Here is a 26,251-nt window from a genome sequence, read left to right on the forward strand (position 1 = left end):
AAAATAGCAGCTGCTTTCGACAAAAGAAGCTTCTTTATAGATAACTCATTTTCCTTTTCAAGGAAGACAAAAGGTTAAATCAAAGCAGCAATAAGGTATTAATGATTAACTGAGGTTTCTACTGAAAAGAGCTAATCCCTGCTTCCTCTTGGACACATCTCATTACTTCTGTTTCCCCTTATCTTGGCTTCCCACCTCCTGAGGGTACAAAGCTATTGGCCCTAAAATGCAGCTCTAAATGTGGTGGAGTTAACTGGGGATTTTTGGCAGGTGTCTTTACAACTAGCCATGCAGGTTGCACAGTGTAAAACCCCAGTCTATGAAAACAGCATCCCTAAGGTTGTGTAGTACATAACCTATACAATCCCACAGGTGTCCCTGCTGCAGGGCTGCTGCAGTGAGCTCTATAAGTTAGGAGACTTCAGACACCTTGAAGGAAGGATCTCCTGGGTGTAAACGTTGCCTTTCCCTTGAAAGTAAAGTTCTGACAGGCAAAAAGTCAAAATCAAAGTGATCTTCTAAGTAGTATGGACTTACAGAACAATGGAGAAAACATCAGGAGAACTGCAATGCAGTTAACTTGGTATTGTTATGTAACTAGCTGATTCACACTTTGAAATTCTTCTGCTTGGAAGCAGGATCTAGATATGAAGACAGTTTTCTCCTCTTCGCATTTTATTTAGAGGAAACAGCAAACTATGCAGGTAATGATCATCTGTGTCACTGATATCTTGAGCTTCACTGTATCACTTACTGTACTTGTTCCATGTTTACATGAATTCAAAAAAAGAAGTGACCACTCTGTCATTTCTTACTGAATTAGCTTAACAGTTTAGGATTCTTTAGGATAAGTCAATACACAAAGGCCATAATATGTGTGCGTGTGTGTGTGTGTGGTGTGTGTACTTGGAAGCATCTTTTCCACTGAATGTTTTCCAGGTACTATTTGCAAATTTTACCAAACTCCCAAGGTAAACTCATTGCCGAAACCTCGACTTATCATGGTGAAAACTTGACAACCTGGTGTCGTCACTAGATGCCCTATGTCTAGGTGCCCATGCCCTAGAACTTCCAGGTAAGAGGATCTTTGTACCTTAGTCATTTAACTCCCGGGAACATATATAAGACCAGTTAGCCTTAGGCTGAATTATTCCTGTAATGAATACATGTGTCGATGTTTTAAATAATTTCTGATATACAGCTCAATCCTGTTTCTCTGAATTCTGTTGAGATATGAAATGAGTGGTCACAAACTCTGTGTAACATCAGGGATCTTACTCACTCCCGTGGCTCCAATGACTATCTTGACCCCAATGATGCCTGCATTTATATCAGCAGATGGGACCTCTCTCTTGAGTCCCTGACTTGCATAACCAATTTCCCTCTCAATTGTCTCTCCATGATGGAGAGACAATTGAGAGGGAAATTGGTTATGCAAGTCAGCGCCCCTCAAATTCAACATCCAAAATTTATCTTTCCCACAATTTGGCTTCTCAATCCTTGGCGACTTTGTAAACCACCCAGTTGGTGATAACAGAATCCCGAGAATCATCCTCACCTGGACACACTATTTTTCATCACTGTGCGCTTGGATCCCAGCACAGGGCCTGCCTATCGAAGGAGGTCAGTACATCTTTACTGAATGATCTCTGTGCCCTCCTGCTTTGTCCCTGCCCATGTCAGTTCCATTACATCCTGACCATTTCATGCTCTTGAATTCACTACTCTTCCTCTAGTCCTCGCTTGCTCAGCATGCCCCCCCTGGGTTTCTACAGTAGCCTTCTAATAGAATCTACATGCATAATCTGGTCCCTACCTACTTCCCCAGCTGCTTCTTATCATCCCAGATTTGTTCTCCTCTGCTCCCCTCCTCTCTCCTCTACAACCTCTCCATTGCCCTTCTTTGACTGCTTTGCAAATACCAAGCTCCTACCTGCTTCAGGGACAGGCTATTTCCTTTGTCAAAAGCCCTTAACCCATGGCTAATTCTTACTCCTCTTTTGCTCCTAGCCAAAGTGTTACTTGCACAGGGAACCTTTGCCTGATCATTAAAGACTGGGGTAGGTTTCCTACTTCTATGCTGCCAGAGCACCTTCCTCTTTGTAGTCGTCACTACTTTTTTTCAGCAAATATTGCCTAACGAAGCTGTTATTATTAAAGTGCAATGAATGCATGAATTGTCTGAAGGCTGTCTCTGTCCCAGATAAATACTGTGCTTGAGTGCTGGAGCATGACTTCCCGGATGGCCACCACATCTCCAGTACTGAGTACAGTGTCTGGTGCAGAGAAAGCACTTGATAAACAGGTGCTGAATGAATGAATGAGTAGCTGGACAGCCCACCTAGCCCTTCCCTTTTTGGCTGAATAACCACAGCTCCTTACAGAGTGTATTATCAGTTCCCTGCCCTCTGGTGAGTCCTCTACTTGTCCTTGGTGACAGCACCAGTGTCACTGTCTGGATGCCCTTTTAAGAGTCTAAGAATTACCAATTGAAATGGAAAAGCAACAGCCACACACTAATGAAACTTAAAACACCTGGAGAACCCTGCATTTTCACTGCCAAAGGAAGTGTGTTCAGATCCCCTTTGGGTCGGAGTGAATGTATCCGAGTGGGGGAGACCCATACTTTGTTCTCTGAGGACAAGGGGGCCCAGTTCACTGGGGCTGCAGCTGGGGATGGGGGTGGTTAGTTACAACAGCAGAAAGACAAGGTGGCAAGGGGCCTTGGGAGAGTTCACAGTGAAACAAAGTGGAAAATCCTTAATAGACTGGATTAAGAATAAATTCTTAATAGACTAGGACGAATGCAAGTGACTAGATATCAACCATTTCGACCTCACCGAGCCCTGGTCTTCCTCGTTTAACATAAAGTTAATAATCATCCATGCAGGAGAGGGCTGTGGATTTATTCAGTTATCAAAGTTTGTCCACAGAAATAACAACACAAACACCCACCACTGCTGGGCTGGCTTGTTCTTTCTTCCTACCACAAGTATTTCTGGAGTATTCCCCAGTGCCCGGCACTGCACTTGGTGCCAGGAGGACAAAAGTGAACACAGTCTCTGGCAGTCATGGAGCTGGAAGCTTAGTTTGAGGGAGATAAAATAAATGAATGGCTATTATGTATGTCAACTACAATAAAGTGCTATGAAGAATAATAAGATGGGGTACAAGGACAGATCTTGTGGGACTCTGTAACCTGCACTAGGATTTTGGATTCCATCCTAAGCACAACAGAAAGTCACTGGGCTGTGAGCAGAAGTGCGATGACTTCCCACATCGTTCTTTCCCCTTGTCTTTTAAAACATGGAAGATAACACATCATTACCTTGAGAATGATTTATGATGAGACAGAATGGGAAAAGTGTTTTGACTTTTCGAAACTCTTCAAAAGCATCGTGACGTTTCAAGGCCCATGGGTGTCTATTAGCAATTAGCAATTGGGTAGATGATGCTTCCATTGTCACTTCTGTTATGTTTACTTAATGAGTGGCTCTGGGTACATTTGTACTATTTTAGCACACTTCTCACATGTGAATAATACCAATAATCTCGGTAACAAGGCAGTAAAACTTAGCATACTCCAACCTGCAAAGCTCAAACATTTCTATGAGAAACGCGTGAATTATTTTTCTGAGTTTATTCTTCCCCATGTTCGTCCTTTCTTTCCAAGCATTTTGTGTGTCTCCCCCGTGGGCTCTTCTTGCTTGGGCTTACTCAAGCAAGCTTCTTGCCTCTCCTAAGTAGCTAGGACGCTACGTGTGAACCACCATGCCTGGCTAATTTTTAATTTAATTTTTTTTTTGAGACAGTCTTGCTCTGTTGCCCAGGCTGGAGTGCAGTGGTGCGATCTTGACTTACTGCAACCTCCACCTCATGGGTACAAGCAATTCTCCTGTCTCAGCCTCCTGAGTAGCTGGAACTATTGGTGCACACCACCACGCCTGGCTAATTTTTGTATTTTTAGTAGACACGGGGTTTCACCATACTGGTCAGGCTGCTCCTGAACTCCTGACCTCAGGTGATCCACCTGCCTCGGCCTCCCAAAGTGCTGGAATTACAGGCGTGAGCCACTGCGCCTAGTTTAATTTTATGTTTTGTAGAGATGGGATCTTGCTATGTTGCCCAGGCTAGTCTCAAATTCCTGGGCTCAAGTGGTTCTCCTGCCTTGGTCTCCCAAAGTGCTGGGACTACAGAGGTGAGCCACCGTGCCTGACCTAACTTGGTTCTTGCTATCCCAAACACAGTTAATCTAGTTCAGTTTGCTTTACTATAACCTGTGTCCTGCACTTAGCATGCTCACACTTGTGTCTTTTACGTTGGCTTTGGAAATGCTCTCTTTCCCTTCACCTGCTTAGCTAAAGCCTACTCAGCTCCAGTCCCACCTCCTTCATGAAGTCATCTGTGATTACTCCAGCCTTCACTAATCTCTCCAATGCACCTAGCGCCAGTGCTAGAAACAACAGTTTAATGCTTGATAATAGCAGCTACTACAATAGCTAAACACACACTGAGCGCTTGCTAAGAGTCAAGCGTGCAAAACACTGTGCACACGAGGTGGATGCCAGGAATAGTCTTGTTCTACAGATGAGAAAATGGAACACAGAGAGGAAAGCAATGTGCCAAACAAAGGACATGTGTAGATGGCAGAACTGGGATTTGAACCGAAGGCGCCAGAGCCTGACTGCATAAACACTATACACTGTTCCACTGTGTCCATGTCTCCTCTGTGTCCTTTTACTAGTTCTTTCGTAAGTTATTTAAAAAATCTCCTTAAATAGAATGCAAATCCTTTGAGGCTGGAGACACATATTTCTTCATAGCAACTTGCCTAAGGCTGGTTAAACAGCAATAAATGCTCTAACTAGCTAAAGGGTCCAGCCAGGCAGTAAGTTATCTGACACCCTGACGGTCAAAGTAATTCTCTTCCTTTACACAGACTTAATCAAACTAAACACAAAGAGCATCAATACAGTGGTGTAATAAACTAATAATTTTCTTCACTCTTAAAAGTTATAGGAATAAAATCTTCCTTTCACACGACAGCACAGCCTGACTGATGCTCTCGGTTTTTCAGTGCCAACAGGATGACTGCCCAAAGTCATTATGTCAGGATGGCCCATCCCAAGCCCCAGGCTACATTCCAGTTAATGAAGTCCCTTTATCCCTAGTGGCCAGGTAATCTGTTTTTCACTTCTGCCTGAAATAGAAAAAGCTTACTTGACTCAGTTACTTCCTGTTCTTTATGTGTTTTCATACATTAAGATGATGGCACAGGCATTTCAAATGCTCCAATGAAGACAGCAGATACTTTTGCTGCCAAATCACCTCCTGCAGTAAGAGTACATAAGCCGGCCAGGAAATGAGGAGTGGATGCTCTTCAGTGACAATGCAAAGTGGTCCGATTGTGGGCTGAGCTGGGATTGAGTGGTCACTTGTAGAAGGACCAGTATGATCATTTAGGAAAGGAGCTTCCGAGTCAGGCAACCCTGTGCTTGCACACTGGATTTGCTGGTTGATCATTTAAAATGTCCCTAAGTCTCAGTTTCCTTGTCTGTAAACTGGGGATGATAACCTCCTAAGGTTGTGGTGAGAAGAATAGTTGATGTAAAAGGCTCAGCACAGTGTCTGGCACCTGGTAATAGCTAAATAAATGCCAGCTGTTATTTTATTCAGATAGTAAAGGCCTCAAGTCACTGAGTCGCACTGGCAAATGCCATCAGCAATGCCAAAGCTCTCCAAACATCAGAAGAGGAAAAGAAGATGAAAAAACCCTCCTCATCAAAACACTCATCAACCAATCACTGAGAATCTTCTGAGCATCCATGATGTCCCCAGCACCCTGTGAGGTGCTCCTGGGAAAACCAAGCACAGGTTGCCTCCGCTCTTGGGGTTTCTAGGCAGCCAGGGAGACAGAGCTCACAGGCAAACCCAACAGAGAACTAAATGGTGGCATTGCCTTTAGGAAGAAGAGGGCTCAGCAGAGAGAGGAAAAGAGAACATGAACAGGAGATGAAGGCTTCAGGGAGAGGTAGCCGCATTGGAATGATGCAGCATGACCCATGGCTCTCCCTGCGGCGGGGAGGGTCAGGGCAGGGGCCAGGACAGGCCTGGGTGGGCCCAGCTCACATCACCGGAGAGCTGAACTGCCAAGTCTCTTTTTTATTTTTCCTGGTGACCAGGCCAATTCCATAGTCTCAGAGAATATCCCCTCTGGCTAAAAAACTAGGCCAAGGTGGAGAAGGTGAAGTCAGTATTGAATAAAAGAAGCCAAATCCTTCCTACTGAGAATCTGAGCTGTGCCCTAATAGCATTTTCAAGGAGGAAACCCACTAGCTTCAACAATAGACACTGTTTTTCTGAACCAAAGAGCCATCCAGAGCCCTTTTTAATTATAAAGCCACTAACTCTGCAAATTATTATATCCAATATTTAATAGTATGCAATAATTCAACTTGAAAGTTACTCTGGGTAATAAAAGAAAAAAAATCACAAACAATGCCAATAACAGAAATTTGGTTTACAGGAGGGGGAAGTGACAAGGCTGTACCAGGACAGGATATCCTGTGAAAGAAGCAAAATCAAAGCTGACCTGACCTGGAACTTTGTGGTTATTTAAACAAAACAATGATTTCAAACCCAATGAAACTTGGCAAAGTAAAACTCAGAATTTTCACACTAGGCCAAGGGAATGACTTTCAGATTTCCCAAATGCTTCTGAAGTAATACAACTGGGTGTTTTCCAATTATCCCTGGTGACGCATTCTGTTGAAACTTCTACTTCAAGTTCATAAAGTTTTAGCATCATGTTTTCTTAAAAAAATAAATGAAAAGTAAATGTTACAATGGGTTAAGATTATATTCCATCTGAAATTTCATAATGTTGAGCAAGAAGTTTGAGAAGGAGGGAGGTTGGGAGGAAGGAGGAATGCTGTCCCACCGGGGATGCGAGTGGAGAAGGGACAAGTTAGGCCAAGGAGGGCAAGAACCAAGGAGTGGAATGTGGGCCAGAACATATTGCAAAGATAAGGTTGACTAAGTAGGCACAGATCCAAAGTCTCGTTGACTGGAATCCATGGAAGGAATATTCAGGCTGAGAGGGGTGAGCAAAGTTCCACGAGAGCCCAGAGTTCAAGACTGGACAGAGAAGAGACAGAAGGTCCATCAGAGGGTATTAAAAATCGAACCCAGGACAACTAGAGGACACAGGGGAGTAGACTCAGCTACCAGGGAGAATGCAGGGGCAAGGCTGGACTCTAGGCATTAATCCTGGGGTTTTGCAGTTGGGGAAGGATAGGCAGGATAAATTGTGGAAGGGCATTCGATCCAGACATGGAGGCTACCAGAAGGTAAACTGTGACATTCCTTCCAAATATCCCTAGAGGAGCCAGGAAGTAAAGGGAGGAAACTCTGGGCTGCTTGTCTTTCTCCATCACCCTCCTTGCAACGGTGACCAATGACAAACCCAGGGTAACTCATGGGGACAACGCAAAAGTAGAGGATAACATTAATGGGTATCTCCTGAAATCACGGGTATCTGGTCCTTTTAAGAAGGAAATCTGAGAACCATCAAAGGGCCTTTCCTTGGAGTACAGACTATGTTATAGAGGCTTATTTAAGTGGTTATCTTGGGTGGGATTGAAGAAAAAAGGAGCCCTGCTTGCTGTTCTAGAATACTGAGGCTCTGAATAATTCCAATTATCCTTCCAGTTTTCCAAGAGCCAGAAAGGAGGCAAAATCAGAATAAAAATTCTGTAACCTGATTACCTCTGTAAAGAGAAAACAAAACAAAACAAACAGAATAAAAATTCTGATTCACAGCTTCAACAGCATAAATGCTATGTTTGTGGACTTTCAATCCAGAACAAAAGACAAGGGCTTTGTAACCATCTGCACACTGCTGCCCAGGGTGGCAAGACGAACTCACCTGAGTGATCAACGGATGTGTGGGATGTAGCTCAACACAGAAATGATGCCAAGAATCCAGCCACCCCCAGAAAGGGCAGAGGGCCCGTGTCAGTCTGACTTCATGCCACATGGCGAGCTGGGCTGCATGGGCAGCACTGGGTTTGGGGATACTGTGTGGGAACAGTTGGAGGTCACAGGGTTTGATTGGGAGCTCAGAACGTATCAAAGGATAATAGGATATACAGAAGACAAACACCACTTTGGGGTGGCCTTTTCAAACCGCTCCCCTTTTCAATCTGGTACAGTGTCTGTGCCAATGGGGGAACCACCCTGGGGATGGCAGAGCAATGCCACTGAGCCCCCTCCTTTGGCTGTAAGAAATGAGGCTTCAGAACTTGGGGCAGTTTACAAACGTACTACGTGTCCGTGATTACCCAGATGATGCAAATGCAGGAGTTCCTTTTGCCAGCAAGGCAAGACAAGGAAGCCAAATGACATTTTTGATCTTTGATGGCAGTATGCAGTTCCTATTTACACACTTTAAAATCACAGAGGGTGATTTTACATCTGCTTCCTTCTTGATGATTACCAAGAAACGTGGGCTGCACAGACTGAGGACTTGCTCTTGACCATTCATAAACAACCACCGAAAGGCTCTGCCCAAAACAGCACAAAGGAGAAAGAGATGCTCACACAGAATACAAAATGGGACTGACCAGCACAGATAAAGGGGAAAGGTGTGCAAAGAAGCTGGGCTTGAGGTGACCACTGCTTACCTCCAATCCATTTGTATCCTCTGGGCAGAGTCAGAGCTGCCCGAGGGTGGGGGTGAAAGAAATTGGTCCCATCTCCGACCTGAAACAGTTTTAATCTTTAAAGACAGACTGTAGTAGGAAAGGGTGATTTAGAGTCCCTTTTCTTTTAATTTTAATCTTTGGCTTTCAACACACCCTTTCCTGGAGGAAAATGGATGCGCTCTACAATTCATCTCCATTTCCCTGCCAATTTGACCTGCTCCCCCTAACTATTAATCTGGGCCCTGAAGCTCCACAGTGGCTCAGCAGATAAACAAAGCAGTCCCTCCCAGAAATGAGGTGGAAGCTCAGAGCTTGAAGCGACAGAATACAAATGAAGGAGCTTTTCTGCTTAGTGACTGAAGTGTACCAAACTCGGATCCGGGAAGCTTGATTACAAGCAGCATGGTTCAGGCATGCGACTCAGCTCAGCGGGAAGGCCGTGTCTGACCTCGGAGGGCAGGGCATTCTGTCGGGCAAGTCCCCTGGGGTCTCTCCCTAGACAGCCCTCAGGATGATAGACTCTCAATGTGGGCTGGGGAGTCGGGGGTTGGCGTGGTCATTTTATGGCAGCACCACTGAGTTGGGAACACACTAGTCGGTGCTTAAGGCAATGGCTTGCATTTTAAAGGGTTTGCTTTTCATCAAAGGATGGTTTGCTTCTCTAGCATGGGAAGAATTAGATTAAATTCAGTAATTAAAAAGGTTTTTTTTTTTCTTCCCTTTCCCTCTCCTGATATTTGCTGTTCAGGTCACAGCACACTGTGCGGGAATGGCAATGCTGTTGTTGACAGAGAACAAGAAATTCATGTGCTGACGGGGGCAGAGGGAGGGCATCTCATGGCGAGATCAGCCTTGATCTGCCACCGGATTACAGGGGCCTCAGAAGCGGCTCATTAATAATTCTGCAGGAGCCCTTGAGCTGGCGCTCTGAGTCTAATAATCCCCAGTCGTTGTAATACAAAAGAAGGACAGGAATTGAATTCACAGTTCTGGATTGTGAAATTCAAAATTTGAACAAAATAGGGATCCACTTCTTCCTGAGTGTGTTTGTCAACCTAGCTGCCTGCTCGTTTGTGTTAAATGGCTACTGTGCTTTTTGAATCTAAAATCTGATTATATTTAATTAGTACAGGCATCTGGAATTTCTAATACACAAAGAGTTATTAAAGTAACAAATCTTTCTAAAATATGTTTTCTATGAAATAATGTGTTAATTTATACGGCAACAATTTTTTAACATGAAATAATTAACATGAAAACTGCAACAATTAGTAATTCTTCGTAGTCTAATTTATACTTGAATTTTCCTCCAGACAATAATCTATTCTATTTAAACCCTCAATACTGGGAGCATTTGAACAGACACATTTTTCTTCTTCTATTTAATACATAAGCCTAAATTTACAGCAGTCTTATACAAAGACCCGAATGTTCCTATTTTTATTTACAGCCCAAAGATCGAAAGATTATGTTTCCTTGACATTTGTTTCATTAATTTTGAACTTAAAAAACAAACCAACCAAAACCATAGAGCAACCCCAGTTCCTGTCCTTCATGAGGATTCAAATCAGGAGAAAGGATGATAGAGGCAGAGCTCCCTGATGGGAGCGATCAGGAAAACCTGAAGTGGGGTGTGTGTCAGAGAGAGAGAGAGAAACACAGCTATTGGCATCCATTGGATCAATAATATTATAGTAATATTACTATTACTACTATTGCCAGCTACCACTATCAGCTCAGTGTTGGCTTTGTGCCAACTGCTTTATGGTTATTCGCAGGGAAGCCATACAACAATTCTATGATATAGATAACTATTATTATCCCTATTTTAAGAGGAAGAAATAAAAGCTCAGAGAGGTTAAGCAACTTGCTCAAGGTCTCACAGTGAATTAGCAGCAATGCTAGGATTTATACCAAGACACTTTGATCTCATGGGTCATGCTCTTTACCAGTCCAGGCCCTGCCATCTTTGGGAGGGGACTGAGGTGCATGTGAGAAGAAGAAAAGAGGTCAAGCTAGCCAAAAACAAAAAACAAAAAACCAAAATAAAACAGAACAAAAAAACACCAAAGTGTTGTGGGGAGGAGCTGGAAGAAGTGAATAATACCAACAACTTCTACTAATTGTCTTCTTGAATTCTTACAACCACCTTAAAGGTAACCAACACCGATCCTATTTTATGATGAGAAAGGTGAGGCTCAGAGGGGCCAGAACTTATGCTCTAGGAATACGGCACCAGGATGTGAACACAGGCTTATCTAGCTCCAAAGCTCTTGTGCTTCCCATTACTCCAAAGACAATCTTGGAGTGTGCAAGGAATAGCAATGCAATAAACAACCCTTTCTGGAGGTTCCTGCAGCCACAACAGCATTTGATTCCCGGAGACAGCCATGCACATTGCTGAGAGACAGCAGGAGAGCCTGTCTCACAAGAGTGTGGGGGGGTTGGTAACGTTGGTTATTTCCATTGCTGTAAACAAATATTTATTAAATACTACTATGTGCTCTGTGTCTACAAGGGCCCGCTGCTAGTCTTTAAACTAAATCACTTCTACAGAGAAGCAGTAAGACCGACTCCACGCATACTCGGGAGAACTGCTCCAGCCGTGCTCATGCAGCGTGTGTGTGCTCATGTGTGCTCATGTTGATGTGTGTATGCACATGCCTCAGTGAAAATGCTGAGAAGGCCCATCTGATATTCAGACTTCACAAGATTAAAAACAAGAGAGGCAGCGCACAGGCAGGGATAGTTCTCAACACAGAATGCAAATATGAGAAAACAGGCAAGTTGGCCGGAGACGAGGACAGTGGATGCGTGACTCCCAGCTGTGTCCGGGGTAGAGGGGCCCTTGGAGCATGCAGGTATATCAAAATGGTGACTGCCCAGATCCATTGACTGGCCCAAGCTATAAAATAGGGAGACAGTATTTTTTTTCTTGAAAGATTGAATTTTTTCTCTATTGATTACTAATAGTGATTCTCTTTAAAAACTTTTTAGACTTTTCAAGGAAAATGTATGTCAAATACAAAAAGTTGAGGTTATAAGGATGATTTTTACATTTCACAACTCTCAAAGAACTTTTATAGATAGCCCATGTAAGTTTCACACTAATGATATGAGGTGATCGTTTTTATTATCACCATTTTACAGATGATAAAAATGAGGCTCAAAGAGCTTAAGTAACTGGCCTGCGGACACCAAGCTTGTAAGTGACAGAGCTGATTCAAAGCCAAGGACCCTAACGTCCAACCCCTGGTTCCTCAGCCTCACTAGGCTGCCTCACTAGCAGCTTAGAGGGAAGTACAATACTGGCAAATGACACACTAAGTGTGTACTCTCCTTTTTAAAAATATGTCCACAAAATCTGTTAGGCAGTAACTGCAATTGCTAACCTAGGTTTGTCCTGTAATTACCAATTCCACTGGAGAACATAGCCCAGAGAGACGAGGGCATGTGTGCATCACCACAGCAGCCTTATTTATAATGGCCCCAATTTGGAAATAACCCCAAATGTTCAGGAACAGTAGAATGGAGGCTCTGTGATATATTTGTACAGCGGAATACTACTCAGCCATGAAAAGAGCTACTGTTCCATGCAGCAATATGGAAGAATCTCACAGACATAAGAATGGGAAAGAAGCCAGACACAAGAGTAATACTATAGGATTCATGTCTGTGATGTTCATTTACAGGCAAAACTTACCAATCTATGGTGAAAAGGGGAAAAAAAGGCTATTTGTGGGGGTGGTTACTGACTGGGAGTGGGAATAAGGGGTCTTCTGGGGTGCTGGAAGTATTCTGTATCTTTATCTTTGGGGTGGACTCAGGCATATATGTACGTAAAAATTCATCAGGCTGCACACTTCAGATTTGTTCATTTTACTGTATGTGTGTTATAGCTCAATGAAGAATAAAAAGGTATCCACAAAAGGAAGTTATGCTTACACACAGCCACGTCTGTCTGAACTTATTAGGTTTAAATCAACATTAGTCGGCACTGAAAGCTCATGAAGAAAAAACTAGAGTCTGCAGAGGATTTTTCCACTGCTTCTCTCCTGCTTGTGCGATCTCTGAAGGAAGTGAGGGCTGGAGGGGCTGTGAATTTCCGGAAGCAAGGCTTGTGACATCCGCCTATGTCGGGGGTCACAGGAGATAGGTGTGGTATGGACAAGAAGATGGACAGCAGATCCTTGTGGTGCCTGTGGTGAGTTCTGGAATGATTCTGGGAAGAAGGTGCAGTGGTGGGGTAGGGAGGCGGCTGTGACCAGACCTCAGGGGAGGGCTGGAAGGCTGAGGGCCCAGCTGTGGCAGTGAGACCCAGTGAGGGCACCCCGACTCATCTCTCTGGGCTTGGAGGACCAAGACAACCATCTCAAGTCTCAACAGATCCAAACCCAAATGCATCCTCTTTCTCTGAAAGTAAGATCTTCCCAAGTACTCATTTCTGTTATTGGTAATGCCATTCTCACAATCACCTGCATTTGACTACTTGGTAATTGTCTTTGATTCTTCTCTCTTTTTCCTGAATAATGTTTGAGACTTTCCATGTATCTACAATCCATTAACTCATTTGTTTATTCCCCAAGAACTTAGTATTGTGCCAGATATACCAATAGTAACAAGCAACATTTATCACTATGTGCTGGGTACCCTGTTAAGCACTTTACATGCATTGTTTCACTTAATCTTTGCAAAAATGCATACAGCAGACAAAATGTCTTTCCATTTTACAGATGAGTAAACTGAGGTATGCAAAAGTTAAATAACTTGCCTAAGGCCCCAGATCGTCAGGTGGTAGAGCTGGATTTCAAACCCAGTTCCATCTGACTTCAACAATGCCTCACGTGTTCCTCCTCATGCTTGCTGACTGTTGTGCAGTCTTAGGCTTCTTGATATCAGTAGCTCCTAGTAAAGACCTTTCATAGATAAGGCACTCAAATAACTGATGTTGGCATTATTTAGAGACTCTGATTGGGCAGAATTTAGCAAAGTGTTTATAACTAAAGACGAACTATCTGCTGTAATTGAGTGATATGTCCAGGGAATAGAGAATAAGCAATTGCCCCAAATTTCTAGTTGCTTCTAGAGTGCTGTCAGTGGAAGACCATCCTCACAGGCTCAGGGCCTGGCCTTGACCTCCTCCCTGACACGGGCTGCTGCTCAGTCCTGGGTAGCTGGGGTGGTGGGAAGCAAGGAGCACAGGAAGGACTGTGGAACCCAGCTCCACACTCCAATTCTGCTTGTGCCCTATGCAATGCCACCTCATCTGCCCAAGGGGTGACAGATATTTCAGTGCACCCTGAGATGGGAAACTCACAACTGTTTTGAAAACAATTGTCATTCATGGTCCTAAAATATCTGTGTTTGGTGCATGTTTCCAAATGCCGCCTGCATTCCCATAATCAAGATGCAGCATGGCTGTGGCCTGTGGGTAACATAAAACCCGACTTGCAAATATTATTAGGCACGCGGACCAGCTGTCTGGAGGAGCTGATTAATTCCCGGCAGAAACTTCAGCACACAGCACACATGCCATCTGCAGAGTACACCAGCAGACACACACCAGGCCCTTTCTGCCTCATAAAGCGGCCGGGGCACGGCAGGCCCTCGGGAGGAATTTTATAAACAGCTGGGTTGTCCCAGTGCTGGAAAACGAAGGTCTCTGCAACTCCCTCACATAGGCACACTAGAAGGCGCTCCTTAAAAACAGTCCCATAAAATAAAGGGGAAAAGGGATGTATGACTAATCCTCTCCATCTTTATTTTCTTTTCTTTTCATCACTGACTTGATGAGAAGCGGTCAGCATAGTTTAGGATGGTAGATGCAACAGGGTCAGCCATATCTGGATTCAGATCCTGGCTCTGCTATTTTCCTAGCTGTGTGACTTTGTACAAGTTACTTAACCCCTCTGAGTCTATTCCTATTGTTTCCCTGCCTGATCCTCACGTTTCCCCTCAGGCCTGGCAATTAGAAGGTATTTTATAAATGGCTCTGCCACTTCCTACCCCTCTGCTGCAGGACAGCATTTCTTTTATTCTCCTTGGACATCCTGGGACCCGCCTTGCCAAGCTTCGTTTTTTCCCCCAGTTCGGTTCTCCAGTTCACTTACTTCTTACTTCTCTCTTTCTAGTGTTTGGCATGGATTTGAAGGTGTTCGGGAAAGGGAGGAAAGAAGAAAAATGTTTGAAGAAGGAAGGATGGGACCCTTGATTTTGAAATTAAGTAAGGAAATGCAGTACAAAGGCTACAAGTACAAGGTTGGCCTTTTGAAAGGGGCTCTGATGGCAGCTGGGGACGTGATGGTGGAGCTGGGCACCCGGCAGAAGGGCAATCAGGATGGCTAATGCAGAAGAACAGCTGGGGGCCAGGCTGAGGGCAGCAGCCTGATGGGAGGGGAACCAGCGAGGGAGGCCAATCACCTAGGGCCACAGCCTGAGGAGCCTCACTCCAGTGAATAAGGCGTGGACTAAACCCCCAGGCCCTATTAACAGCACCCCTGCCAGCATCCTCTGGCTCCTGGCCTGGCAACCTTTTCATTTACCCATGGTTCATGAGCGCTAACCACAAATCCTGTAGAGTTCAAAGTCCAGGAAAAGGGGAAAAACTCGACTCACACACAGAAGGGTGAGCACAGGGCTCTATTCTAGCCCTTTCCTTAATCAAATATTCATGTCTCACAACCTTCACCCACTCTTCTTCCGAGTCTGAGGAGCTGGGATCTGACAGACTTGCCTCAGGATAAAGTCCCTCATTCAGGGCAAGTCTCAGATCCACTGGCACTCAGGTCCTCTCGGCTCACCTTGCCTCAAAATCACATGCACATTCCTCTCTGGACAGCCAGTGCCAATCAAAGCTGCAGTGAGCCTTTGATTAGAGCTACAGCACGCCATCTGGCCCAGCACCGGGGGTGTATGTGTGTGTATAACGCATGGGCATGCTTGCTGTGTGGGCATTTGGCTCCAGGACAAGAACTGCCACGTGTTGGGGAAATTCAAATAGCTGAGCTGTCTGACCGACATGTAATTCAGTATTTGGACAGTATCGGTAGCAGCCAGGGTCTTAGTTTAACATTTTTCCTCATCACTTGAGACTGCTAAGAATGCTTCCATTCTCAGAGTCAAATGAAGGGAGAGGATAATTGGCATGAAATGAAAGAATCAAGAGGAGGAGCAACAGGGGCAAGAGAAGGAGAAGGAAAAAGAGAAAGAAAAGGACTTCAGAGCTGGCTATTATGAAATGCAGTAGAAAGCACCACTCTGTAATACATTCCAGTCACTGCTCGCCTTTGCCTGGGATGACTGGGCTTTGGTTAGAAACACTAACAATGAAAGTTCCCCCTTGCCCCAGTTATAAACATTATATTCTACATGAGGAGCTTATACTCGATTGCAAACCAGATACTTAATCCCACACTTTGACCTGGTGACCACTTTGTCAGTATCTGGGAAGAAAGAAAATATTCCTAAAAACTCCTTTCTAGTATCTGGTGCTCTAATAGCACCTGAAAAGCTGCCCCACTGGGATGGCTGCTGAGTTGGGATATATTTTACTTAAAGGCTAATTTCTATAAATTTTTGCAGAGGGTGGGATGGCAGGGATGATGAAAGGAGGCAGAGATTTTCGAGTAACTATGCTGTTACCATGTATAGTCTAAGTCCTCTCTCCACTCTCCCTCTCCCTGCTCTGGACCCATAAGGATTCATCGCTGAGTTCCTGTGACATCTACTTCTGGTTGGGTCTGGCAGAAGACCTGGAAGTGGGCTAAAGAGTGGGGTTGGGTGTGAATCCCCAGATCCATCCCTGCCATCTCTCTTTACTGAGGAGGCCCTCTCTGTGCAGTGGCCCATTCTGACTTCTTGTGCCCACTTCTCTGCCCCCTTGCCTTTGAGGCCTTGGTTCTGTTGCTGTTACAAGCTCCGAGACACTGCACCATGCCCTGTTGGCTTTCTGAAACCCTGCCTGTACCTTTGTAAAAAACTCATTTCTTAACTTCTCTAATTTGAACGTGCCTTCTGCTTTCTGCTGAGACATACACTGATTGAATGACAAATTAAAACTTGACGATCCCTTGGCTTTCCCCAGCCTTCTTTCCCCAAAAACAGAGTATCCTAGGCCTGGATGCTGTGAGGAGACCAGCATGAGCCAAGAGGACCACAGCAGCAAAAACCAATACCCACCCACCCACCAAAAACCAATATCTCATCCCTCCACTGGGCCCACAACAGTCTCCCACCTGCAGAGCTGTCAAATTCCTGCCAGATCAAGGAGTCCAAACCAAGCTGAAGAATGACATTTCAAGTATTTTCTGAAGGAAGGGAAGGGAAGGAGGAAGGAAGGGCCGTGCAGTAAGCGACTGTGCTCACAGCTGTGATCACGAGCCATTGTCATTCAAGTGCCCACCTTGTCTTGCTGTGTATTCATTGTCTTCGATCAATCGGGCCAATCCGAAGTCAGCAATCTTGCATATGAGTCCATTCCCCACTAGAATGTTTGCTGATCGCAGATCTCTATGGATATAATTCATGCGCTCGATGTAAGCCATTCCTGCAGCCACCTGTGGAAATCCAGGGAACAGGACATGTTACATACAGCACGACCCAATGTACTTACACGGCATTAAATCTATGGCACATCAAGTTACCCTGCAGTGCCTACCTGTGCTGCCATGTCCACAAGATTTGGTAATTTCAGAGCTCTTCCTTCTCCATCTTTTAAGAAATCCAGTAAACTTCCTATGAACAAAACATAAAATCATTTCAATTTACTTTGAAAGATAATTCCCAACGGAGAGCTGTATTTGGTTTTCTTATTAAAAGTAGTAAGGTAGTCAAATGGAATAATGCCATCCACATGGGGGGACAAAAAGGTTTATATAAAAAAGCAGGGTAGAACAAAGTAAAGGCATGGAGAAGTAACAGTTTTACCTTTTAAAAACAAACAGCATTAATTCCATTTCTAGGAATAACAACATATATTTGATAAGACTAGAAGAAATGGGACTCAATCTCCCTTTATGTCATAAAGAGGAACCTATGAAGAACTGCACCTCTTCAATCCCATTCCCCAATCACCCCTGCACAAAGAATTGATGTGGGGAAAATACAGCCCAGCTGAGTGGTCCAAAACTGTGGTCTTGGGACCAGCAGCTACAACAACACAAGGGAACTTGTTAGATATGCAAATTCTCAGGTCCCATCCCAGATCGAGTAAATCAGAAACTTTGAAGGTTGGGTCCAGAAACTTGGGTTTTAAGAAGGCCTACAGGTGATTCTAATAATACAAGGTAAAGTTTGAGACTCACTAGCTTAGATTATTTACATATTTTGAATCAAGAAAAGACAATCTGAAGAATACGGGTGGGGCAGATGGTCCCCCTTAACTAGATCATAGCCAGCCAAGCCTTAAATCAGACATCTGAAACAAAACATTGGAAGCTTCAGAGCCACTATTATAACACAGCCTAAGGAGGCTTAGAACTAACACCAAAGCAGGGATAATCATTTGCAGAAGCTGGAGGCTTATGATGGTCATCAGTGATATTTTATGCTTTAATCACAAAGTTATTTACAAAATAACCCTGGACACAAAGGACAAACAGTTTGCCAGAAAAAAATTCCCATTATATTTTAAAAGAAAGTACATGGAAAAGGAAAATTACACTGGTATCCTCTGATGTACAGTGTATTGCCTTTTAAGGCTGTTTCTTGTTTGGTTCATCTATTTTTCCAAAACAAAATGATCTTTGGCCTTATCCCCAACAATGCTGGTTTGATTAGAAAGAGGGGTTGTGGGGGAGAGAATGTGAGAATAAATGTGGTCTCTGAAAGCATGTAATTTCATCGTCTGACGTTTAAGAAGAGAGCTGGGAAAAAAAAAGATGTTGAAATGATGGAGATTAAACTTAGCTTAGAGACCAGTGTCTGATATTAATTGTTTAGCCCTGCAAAAAGGAAATGTAACAAAAGCTACTACATTCAAAATAACAACAAACTATCATAACGCTCCCTACCACCCCCATATTAAAAATGAATGTTTTAATTATGGAGAGGAGCTTGAATTTCTGACACACATAACATGTAAAAGGTATTTGGCATTTCACAAGGATTTGAGGCAGGGGTAAACTCAAGGTTAGTCTGTTTTAAAAAATGTTTTCATTAATGAGCGCATAACTGGTGGTTCCTAATGGGAATACTTGACCCAGGCAGAAACTAGAAAAGCAGCAAGTAGGAAGCCTCCATTTCTCTCCCCCAAACAACCCCTTAAGGCACTGTGAGCTGGAGACAGGAGAGGCGTTGCCCAACCTTTATTCATATACTCGGTGACGATGTAGATGGGCTCCTCAGACACCACTGCGTAGAGCTGGACCAGCTTGTCGTGCTTCAGCTTCTTCATGATCTGCGCCTCCTCAAGGAATGATTCGGGGGACATTGTGCCTGGTTTAAGAGTCTTTATGGCTACTTTTGTGTTTCCATTCCAGGTACCTACAAACATCCCAGAATATGAAGTCAAACCAAAGACCTTCTTTTGATGGAAAAAGAAGGTTTTGACCACCAGCTATTTGCACAAGATTAGATTTTAAATTTAAAACACTTAATACAGTTTTTGTTGAACAAAGACATTCAATTGCAAGGACTCTGTCAAGTATTTTAACAGAAAAAATGAGTTTATTTGTGGTTATGGCTAAGATGGCTATATTAAGATTTATAACTCAATAAAAATTTTTTAAATTTTGATATATTACCAATCTCTCTTTTTTTGGCTCAGTGATATGATTACACATTTATACCAAAAGCTCTGCACCAGTGTTTACAGTGATGAAAGTCCAGGGGTTGGAACAGGCCTGGTCATCTAATAGCTGTCCCTTAGGGAATACAGTGAGCATGGAAGAAATTAGATTATTTAAGTTTATGGGGTGTGCCATTTAAAAAATATGGTACCAGATGAGGATGTCTGGAAATTACCTCTAGACTTTCAGTGTCTGCAATGGACAAGTTACTTGACTGAGTCCTTGCACAGGTGTGCCAAGCATGCTGATAAGCACTGGCAAGGAGCTCACAGTCTGCTTGCCAATACTTCAACCAGGTAAGGCAAATTCCTCAGCTTTACTGATGGCTAGCCACAAGAACAATGGCTTCTATCAGGTAGGTAGACAGGTGAAATTAAACAGCAGCTGAGAGGGAACAGAAATATTTAAATTTAGCATGTTAAAAAAAAATCTAGCAAATCTGAAGGCAAGGCCTGGATTATGATTGTCCTCAGTTACCTCATCTGTAAAATACAGGAATGGAACTGGATTATCTTTTGGGTCTCTTTCAGCCTCAGCATTAAAAAAACAAAACCACACCTAGGTTCTACATGTATTCCATTATTAGGCCTATGATGCTGAAGAATAACTTTATAAAGGGGAAAAAATCTGCTAATTTATTTTCTATTTGAAAAAGAAGACTAGTTTAAATTAAGATTTTTATATTTAATATAACTGACTTTGGAATTTAAGGATTCTGTAAATTGGAGTTCTTATTATCCTGTTAAAGACATGGTTCATACAATTACAACATGCAACCTACAAAATATAAATTATGAAAAAAACAAGTAGCTTAAAGAAAAGTTCATTTAAACTTCATAAATATCTGCCCACTAAGCACTCATGGGAAATTTGACAATTTATAAGTGATCTTTGCTATTTAAGAGTCAGCACCCCAAATTTTAAATACATTAAGATCTTCCTCTGTAATACAAACTTTGTTAATTACACAGACATCCATCCCAATTCTGATGGGCATGTTGTCTTGTGTTTATTGGAAAATAAAATGTGAACAGTATATGTAATGATTTAAAGTTGATATTTGTAAAATTTGAAAATAAATTTTCTAATAGGGTCCAATTCTCTGTGATTGTGTGAGTAATTTGACTAAAATTCTCTATTATTAGAAGGTGAATGAGGAAGAAGGAGGTCATATATTTTATGATACTTGAGATTAAGTCCAGAGAGAGATGGACACAATAATGTGGATTTATTAAACTAGCTAACTCATACATATATATGTGTATGTCTGTCTATTACCTATTTATCCACCTAACATACCTACATATATCTTTGTAGCACTTATCATTTGCTGGGCTATGTTTTAAGTGCTTTAACTGTATTAACTCTTTTTTTTTTTCTTTTCTTGAGATGGAGTTTCGCTTTTGTTGCCCAGGCTGGAGTGCAATGGTGCAATCTCCGCTCACCACAACCTCCACCTGCCGGGTTCAAGCGATTCTCCTGCCTCAGCCTCCCGAATACCTGGGATTACAGGCATGCACCACCATGCCCAGCTAATTTTGTATTTTTAGTAGAGGCAGGGTTTCTCCATGTTGGTCAGGCTGGTCTCAAACTCCTGACCTCAGGTGATCTGCCCGCCTTGGCCTCCCAAAGTGCTGGGATTACAGGCGTGAGCCACTGCGACTGGCCACCTGTATTAACTCTTTTAATGCAGACCACACCTAAAGATCTATACCCACACATAGCAAAGGGTACTGATCGATACTGTTTTTAATAAGTTCTGAGGAAGGAAGATGGAGGATTCCATAAGTATTAATATTGTTTTACTGAAACATGTTTTTGAGTGGGGCCTAAATCCATGAATTGTTTCTAAGCAAAGCTGCAACTGACCCAAAAGGTCTATAAAAGAAATTACAAAGGCCCAGTGCAGCCAGCCTTATCAATGACAATCAAATAAAGGGAAGTATGTATCTCTACTGAAGATCTACTATCTGCAAGGGACTTTAAACATATTAACCCATGTAATCCTAAAAATAATCCTATAAAATAAGTAGCATTCTAGCCAGGCGTGGTGGCTCACACCTGTAATCCCAGCACTTTGGGAGGATGAGGCTGGCAGACCACCAGTTCAGGAGATCAAGACCATTCTGACCAACATGGTGAAACTCTGTCTCTTCTAAAAATACAAAAATTAGCTGGGCGTGGTGGCAGGCACCTGTAATCCCAGCTACTCGGGAGGCTGAGGCAGGAGAATCGCTCGAACCCGGGAGGCGGAGGTTGCAGTGAGCCAGTATCGCACCACTGCACTCCAGCCTAGCGACAGAGCAAGACTCCGTCTCAACAACAACAAAAAAGTATCATTCCAATTTTACAGATGAAAAAACTGAGGCTTAAAGGAGTTAAATATGCCCCTTGTTCGTGGTTAATTAGCTAGTAAGGATTCAAACCCAGGCCCATTGAGCAAAATGCCCATAGTCTTCCTTATGGCTGCCCATATACAGTATCTTACCTTCCCATTTCTTAGGAAGAGGAAACACCAGATTCACAGTGTACTGGTTTCCTGTTCTGCGGGTGCCTTAATTAACCACATGAAGCAGGAAAGATGAGCACAGCAAGGTATCAGCATATTCTGAAAATCTGGATGGCCTGTGCCCGTCTAGTTATCCAGGTTAAGTGTCTTTGTCCCAATGGCTGTGTGTGCATTTTTGTTCAAAACCATCCTTTTAATCGGCTTTGAGATGCAGCCAAAACAAAATGTGCCCTCTGCCTTACCAAGCCACACTTCAGCGAAACACCCCTGACCCAGCTTCTTCTCCAGACACAACGAACGACGTGCAACTTCCCAAGCATCTTTAGCCAATCCAGAAGTTTGTGGGGTACAACTCGATGCAATCACAGTTAAGTTAAAACACAAACCATCAGCTTTCTCTACAGGAAAGGGAATTAATAAAGAAAACACAGTCCTTATAATCCATAATTATGCATGCACTAGGAAAGATGGAAGGTGACTTGCCCGTTAGGACGACATTCAACAAATATTTGCTTTTGGAAATGAAGGGCAAGACATTTTATGGCAGCTTGGACCATTTGCTGGTTTATGAATTGAGTCATGTAATAGTACAAGTTGAGCCATTTGCCAATTTTGCCCACTTACTATCTTTTTTTAGGAATTCCAGAATGTTAAAACCAAAACTGAAATTATTATTCCCCACTATTAGTAATTCAAACTTTCTTCCCGGTCACGCAGTCTTTATTTTCACCTTCCATCTTTCATGTTTGGGATTTCCCAAACGGGGAAGCTAATAAGAGAGTAATTGAGTCTCAGCATACCCATCCATACTTCCCCAAACTGCCCATTTCCCAGTCTCTTGATCAACTGCAGGGATTCTCGAGGGATTTCCCAGACATCTTTGGTTTTGACAGACAGATCGGTAAGCCTTGGCATCCCTTTGTGACAGGGAACTACTAGGCGGCAGCAGAGACCTGCAGCTCTCTCTGATGGAGCAGGGTAGGGGCAGGAGAGGGAGAGAAGAGCAGAACACATGTAATGACAACACTCATAAGTGTAAACCCACACTAGCGGCGCACAGTGCTCCTCAAACAGTGCTACACCAGCAGACGACCACACACATCGTGGAACACTAGCAGCACACAGCGCTCCTTAAACTGCGCTACACCAGCAGACGACCACACACACGGTGGAAGATCAGACGCCACACACGGAAACATTTTCATTGGAGGTAGAATAGAGGACATTTTAAATTTAGACTACTCCATGAGCCCAGGTACGATACAGTCTATACATAGATAGACACGCAGACTGCTTTGGTTTCTGTACTCACTGAGTAAGAAAAACGTTTTCAGCTCAATGTGCTAATAACATGTTTTTGGGAATGCTGAAAATATCCTTACTAATTTCAAACAGTGGTTTTGGATTAAAGAACGTCAATATGACTGTTCTTCCCCACCTTTAGTATCTAGATTACCCAGGGAATTAGGGATCTCTCTATATGACTATACTTAAAATTATAACTTTAGTGGAGGATCCTTCTATAGAACATTAAACTGTTATAAACTAGTAAGGCTGAAGATTATAACTGGTGGGGAAAAAAAAGAAGTTACTTTTTTTAGTGATGTCTTTGGCTTTCTAACTGATTCCATTCCATCAAGTCAGATACTCCTGGGCTGCTTCTTTGATATTTTCCATTAAAAAAAAAACAACCTTTTAACAGTCTTCGATGTATAATTTAGGTGTCTGGTTTGAAAGGAGAAAGAATGGAAACTAAAATTCACTGAAATTCAAGATGTGAAAGAATGTATTCTTTATAAAAAAAAGAAGAAAGGAAAAAGTAGTTATCACTCGGAGGTTTTTTTTCTCTCTTTGTCTTCTTTCCTTCTTTCTTTCTCTTCTTTTTTAAAAAGAATATAACCTTTTAGAATCTGGCAGTGCTAAGGGGAACTTAAATGCCAAGTAAAAATCAGTCAGGCGAAAAAAGGTAACAAAGAATAAGAAATCAGGGAGTGACAAAAGCTGACAGAGCCTGCCTTGTGAGGTGGACAGACCCCCCGCTCCCTCCTGGCAGCCCCCGGACCCGGGGAAAGCAGATGTGCTGCTGGGCTGTAACTTGCTTTTTACTCCTTTCTTTTTGATGGAATCAGGCTCTGAGATGTTTAGGTAGGAAATTATTTATGTGTCAGCATTTCAAAGGCATTTTATTGTGTGAGAGAGAAAGAGGGAAGAGGGAAAGCCAATATAAAAACAAGTCTAATGTGAGATGGATTTTTTTTCCCTGAGATTAAAAAAAGTGTCTATTGTTCATATCCCCTCTTTCCTTCCAGCTTTACGATGTTATTAAGGTGCCCTTTTGAACACAGTATTTTCAAATGATCCAAACCCTGGGGATCCTGCTGATGTTTGGCTGTAATGAAATATATTTCAGCATTTGAAAAATCCTTACAACAAGGAGGCATTTTGAGTATATCACTTAAGCTCAGGGAGATATTTTGTTCCATTTCTCCCAAATGTTTCATTAGGATCCACATAAACCAAGTTAGCCAATGCCATAATCAACTAGTACTGCAAGTGCTGTTAATATTTTCTATTGTTCATTAGTGCCAGGGATCAACAGACATTTCTTATTGTCATTTTCGAAAGATTGCTTTCTCATGCCAAAAATTATACACACATATTTCAATGATTGTGCACAGAGCAATAGTAGAGGTAAATCGTATACTATTTTTGAGTCTTGTCTTTGTCCTGGAGAACAATAGAAAATCGAGAAATGGGTCACACAAAAAAACACCTCTAGGCTTAATAGGATATAGACATGTGTCTATACATGTGCACCTATAGGCACATGTGAATATGTATTATATAGTGGCATATAATACTTGCTAATCCAGGAAAGAAAGCAATCATTTTAACAATTGCACATAAAACCACAGTCTTTGATAAAATGTATAAACTGCATATCTAATAATTATGTTTTCAGAAACAACAAAATAATGGTGATATCTGGGTGTTAGGACAGAGACAGATGTACGTTTTAAAAGTTTAATTTAGCACAATAGACGTAATAGATCTAAGAGCTGTGGGTTGTGTAAGTCTAAGCCTAGTTAGGAAACAGCAGTATTAGTGGGGAACATGATAAATGACTTGCATGAGAATGAAATGTACGTGCAGCTATTCCTGCAACAGTGCTGAGCGTAAAGTGATGGTGGAAACACAATATTCCTTGTAGGAGTCCCCATGTAAGTGCCCTCCAGGAGACTGCTTCCTCACATGCAATGCGGGGGAATGGGAAAAGACAACTTCAAGTATTTTAGGATGAAGATGAAAAAACAAACAACTTTTAAAATTTAACTTATTGCTTTCTACTTGGGAAACAAAAATATTATAGAATCTTCGGACAAACATGTGGAACTAATAATAACAACAGTAGAATACTACCAATAGAACCAATTCAGCCAAGCCCCACCATTAAGGGCTGGCAAAGAAAACATACTCTATAAGTGATTTTGTACATATTAGTTTTACCCCTTTCCACTTTCCTGCTCTAGGCCTATCCACTCCCTCCAGCATCCAAATGGTTAGTAGGTAGTTAGAATTAAGGTTACCTGAGTAATGTTGTACAAGCTGCTGAAGTGTTTCAAACTGGGCCCGGGTGGTAATGTAGTATCCACCATTGTCAAGTTTGCGAATTTTATAATGTTTGACATGGTCTCCTTTCATATCATCCCAATCACGGATGGAAAGTGAATAGGCACCTGGTAAACATGGAAAGCATAAGCAGCTCCAATCATTTAGAGTATCAGCTTGCTTTTTAGGCCTCATTTTCTTGACTCTGATTAATAATTACTAAGGATGCACACACACATGTACACACACACAGCATCTCCACTTAGTAACAGGAAGAAGATGCTTCTTGATGTCCTGCAAATGTCAGAAGATATTAGCAGTAAAATGATTCTGCCCTTGAGACTGAAAGCTTCCTGGATATTTTTCTTAAACACACTGTTCAGTACCCCTTGTTGCGTAATACAGCGTAGACTCAATTCCAACACTCCTTCCCCCCAAGGGTAGAGAAGGACCACGATGCATGGCTGAGCTTGCTTCCCTTGTCTTCTCTACCCAGGGGCATACTGGCAGGTAGCGGCAGCATGTGCAAAAGAAATCTAAGGCTTGTTTCTCTAGAAGTGAGCTTCAAGCTTCTGCTTTACAACACTTTCTACAGGAACGGAAAATCTGGCGAATTAAGCTAGAGGCCACTACTCTTTTCT

At 42.7% G+C, this 26,251-nt stretch overlaps 1 protein-coding gene across 5 annotated transcripts in view; it reads right to left on the bottom strand.

The window, feature by feature from the left end:
• Window positions 1-26,251, bottom strand: part of FYN (FYN proto-oncogene, Src family tyrosine kinase) — a 211,079-nt gene that overhangs the window by 15,875 nt on the left and 168,953 nt on the right. For 4 of the 5 annotated variants that reach the window (XM_055261589.1, XM_055261598.2, XM_055261607.1 and 1 more), the window contains 5 exons: window positions 25,589-25,738; window positions 22,802-22,966; window positions 19,008-19,187; window positions 17,362-17,438; window positions 17,107-17,260 (listed from right to left, as the gene is read on the bottom strand). In XM_055261589.1, coding sequence (XP_055117564.1) covers window positions 17,107-17,260; window positions 17,362-17,438; window positions 19,008-19,187; window positions 22,802-22,966; window positions 25,589-25,738 — 726 coding nt within the window. Of the gene's footprint in view, window positions 1-17,106; window positions 17,261-17,361; window positions 17,439-19,007; window positions 19,188-22,243; window positions 22,400-22,801; window positions 22,967-25,588; window positions 25,739-26,251 lie in introns of all 5 variants that reach the window. The other variant, XM_055261626.1, reaches the window with a different exon arrangement.

The sequence above is a fragment of the Symphalangus syndactylus genome, chromosome 2 (genome assembly GCF_028878055.3).
Source record: "Symphalangus syndactylus isolate Jambi chromosome 2, NHGRI_mSymSyn1-v2.1_pri, whole genome shotgun sequence".
Classification (NCBI taxonomy): Eukaryota; Metazoa; Chordata; class Mammalia; order Primates; family Hylobatidae; genus Symphalangus; species Symphalangus syndactylus.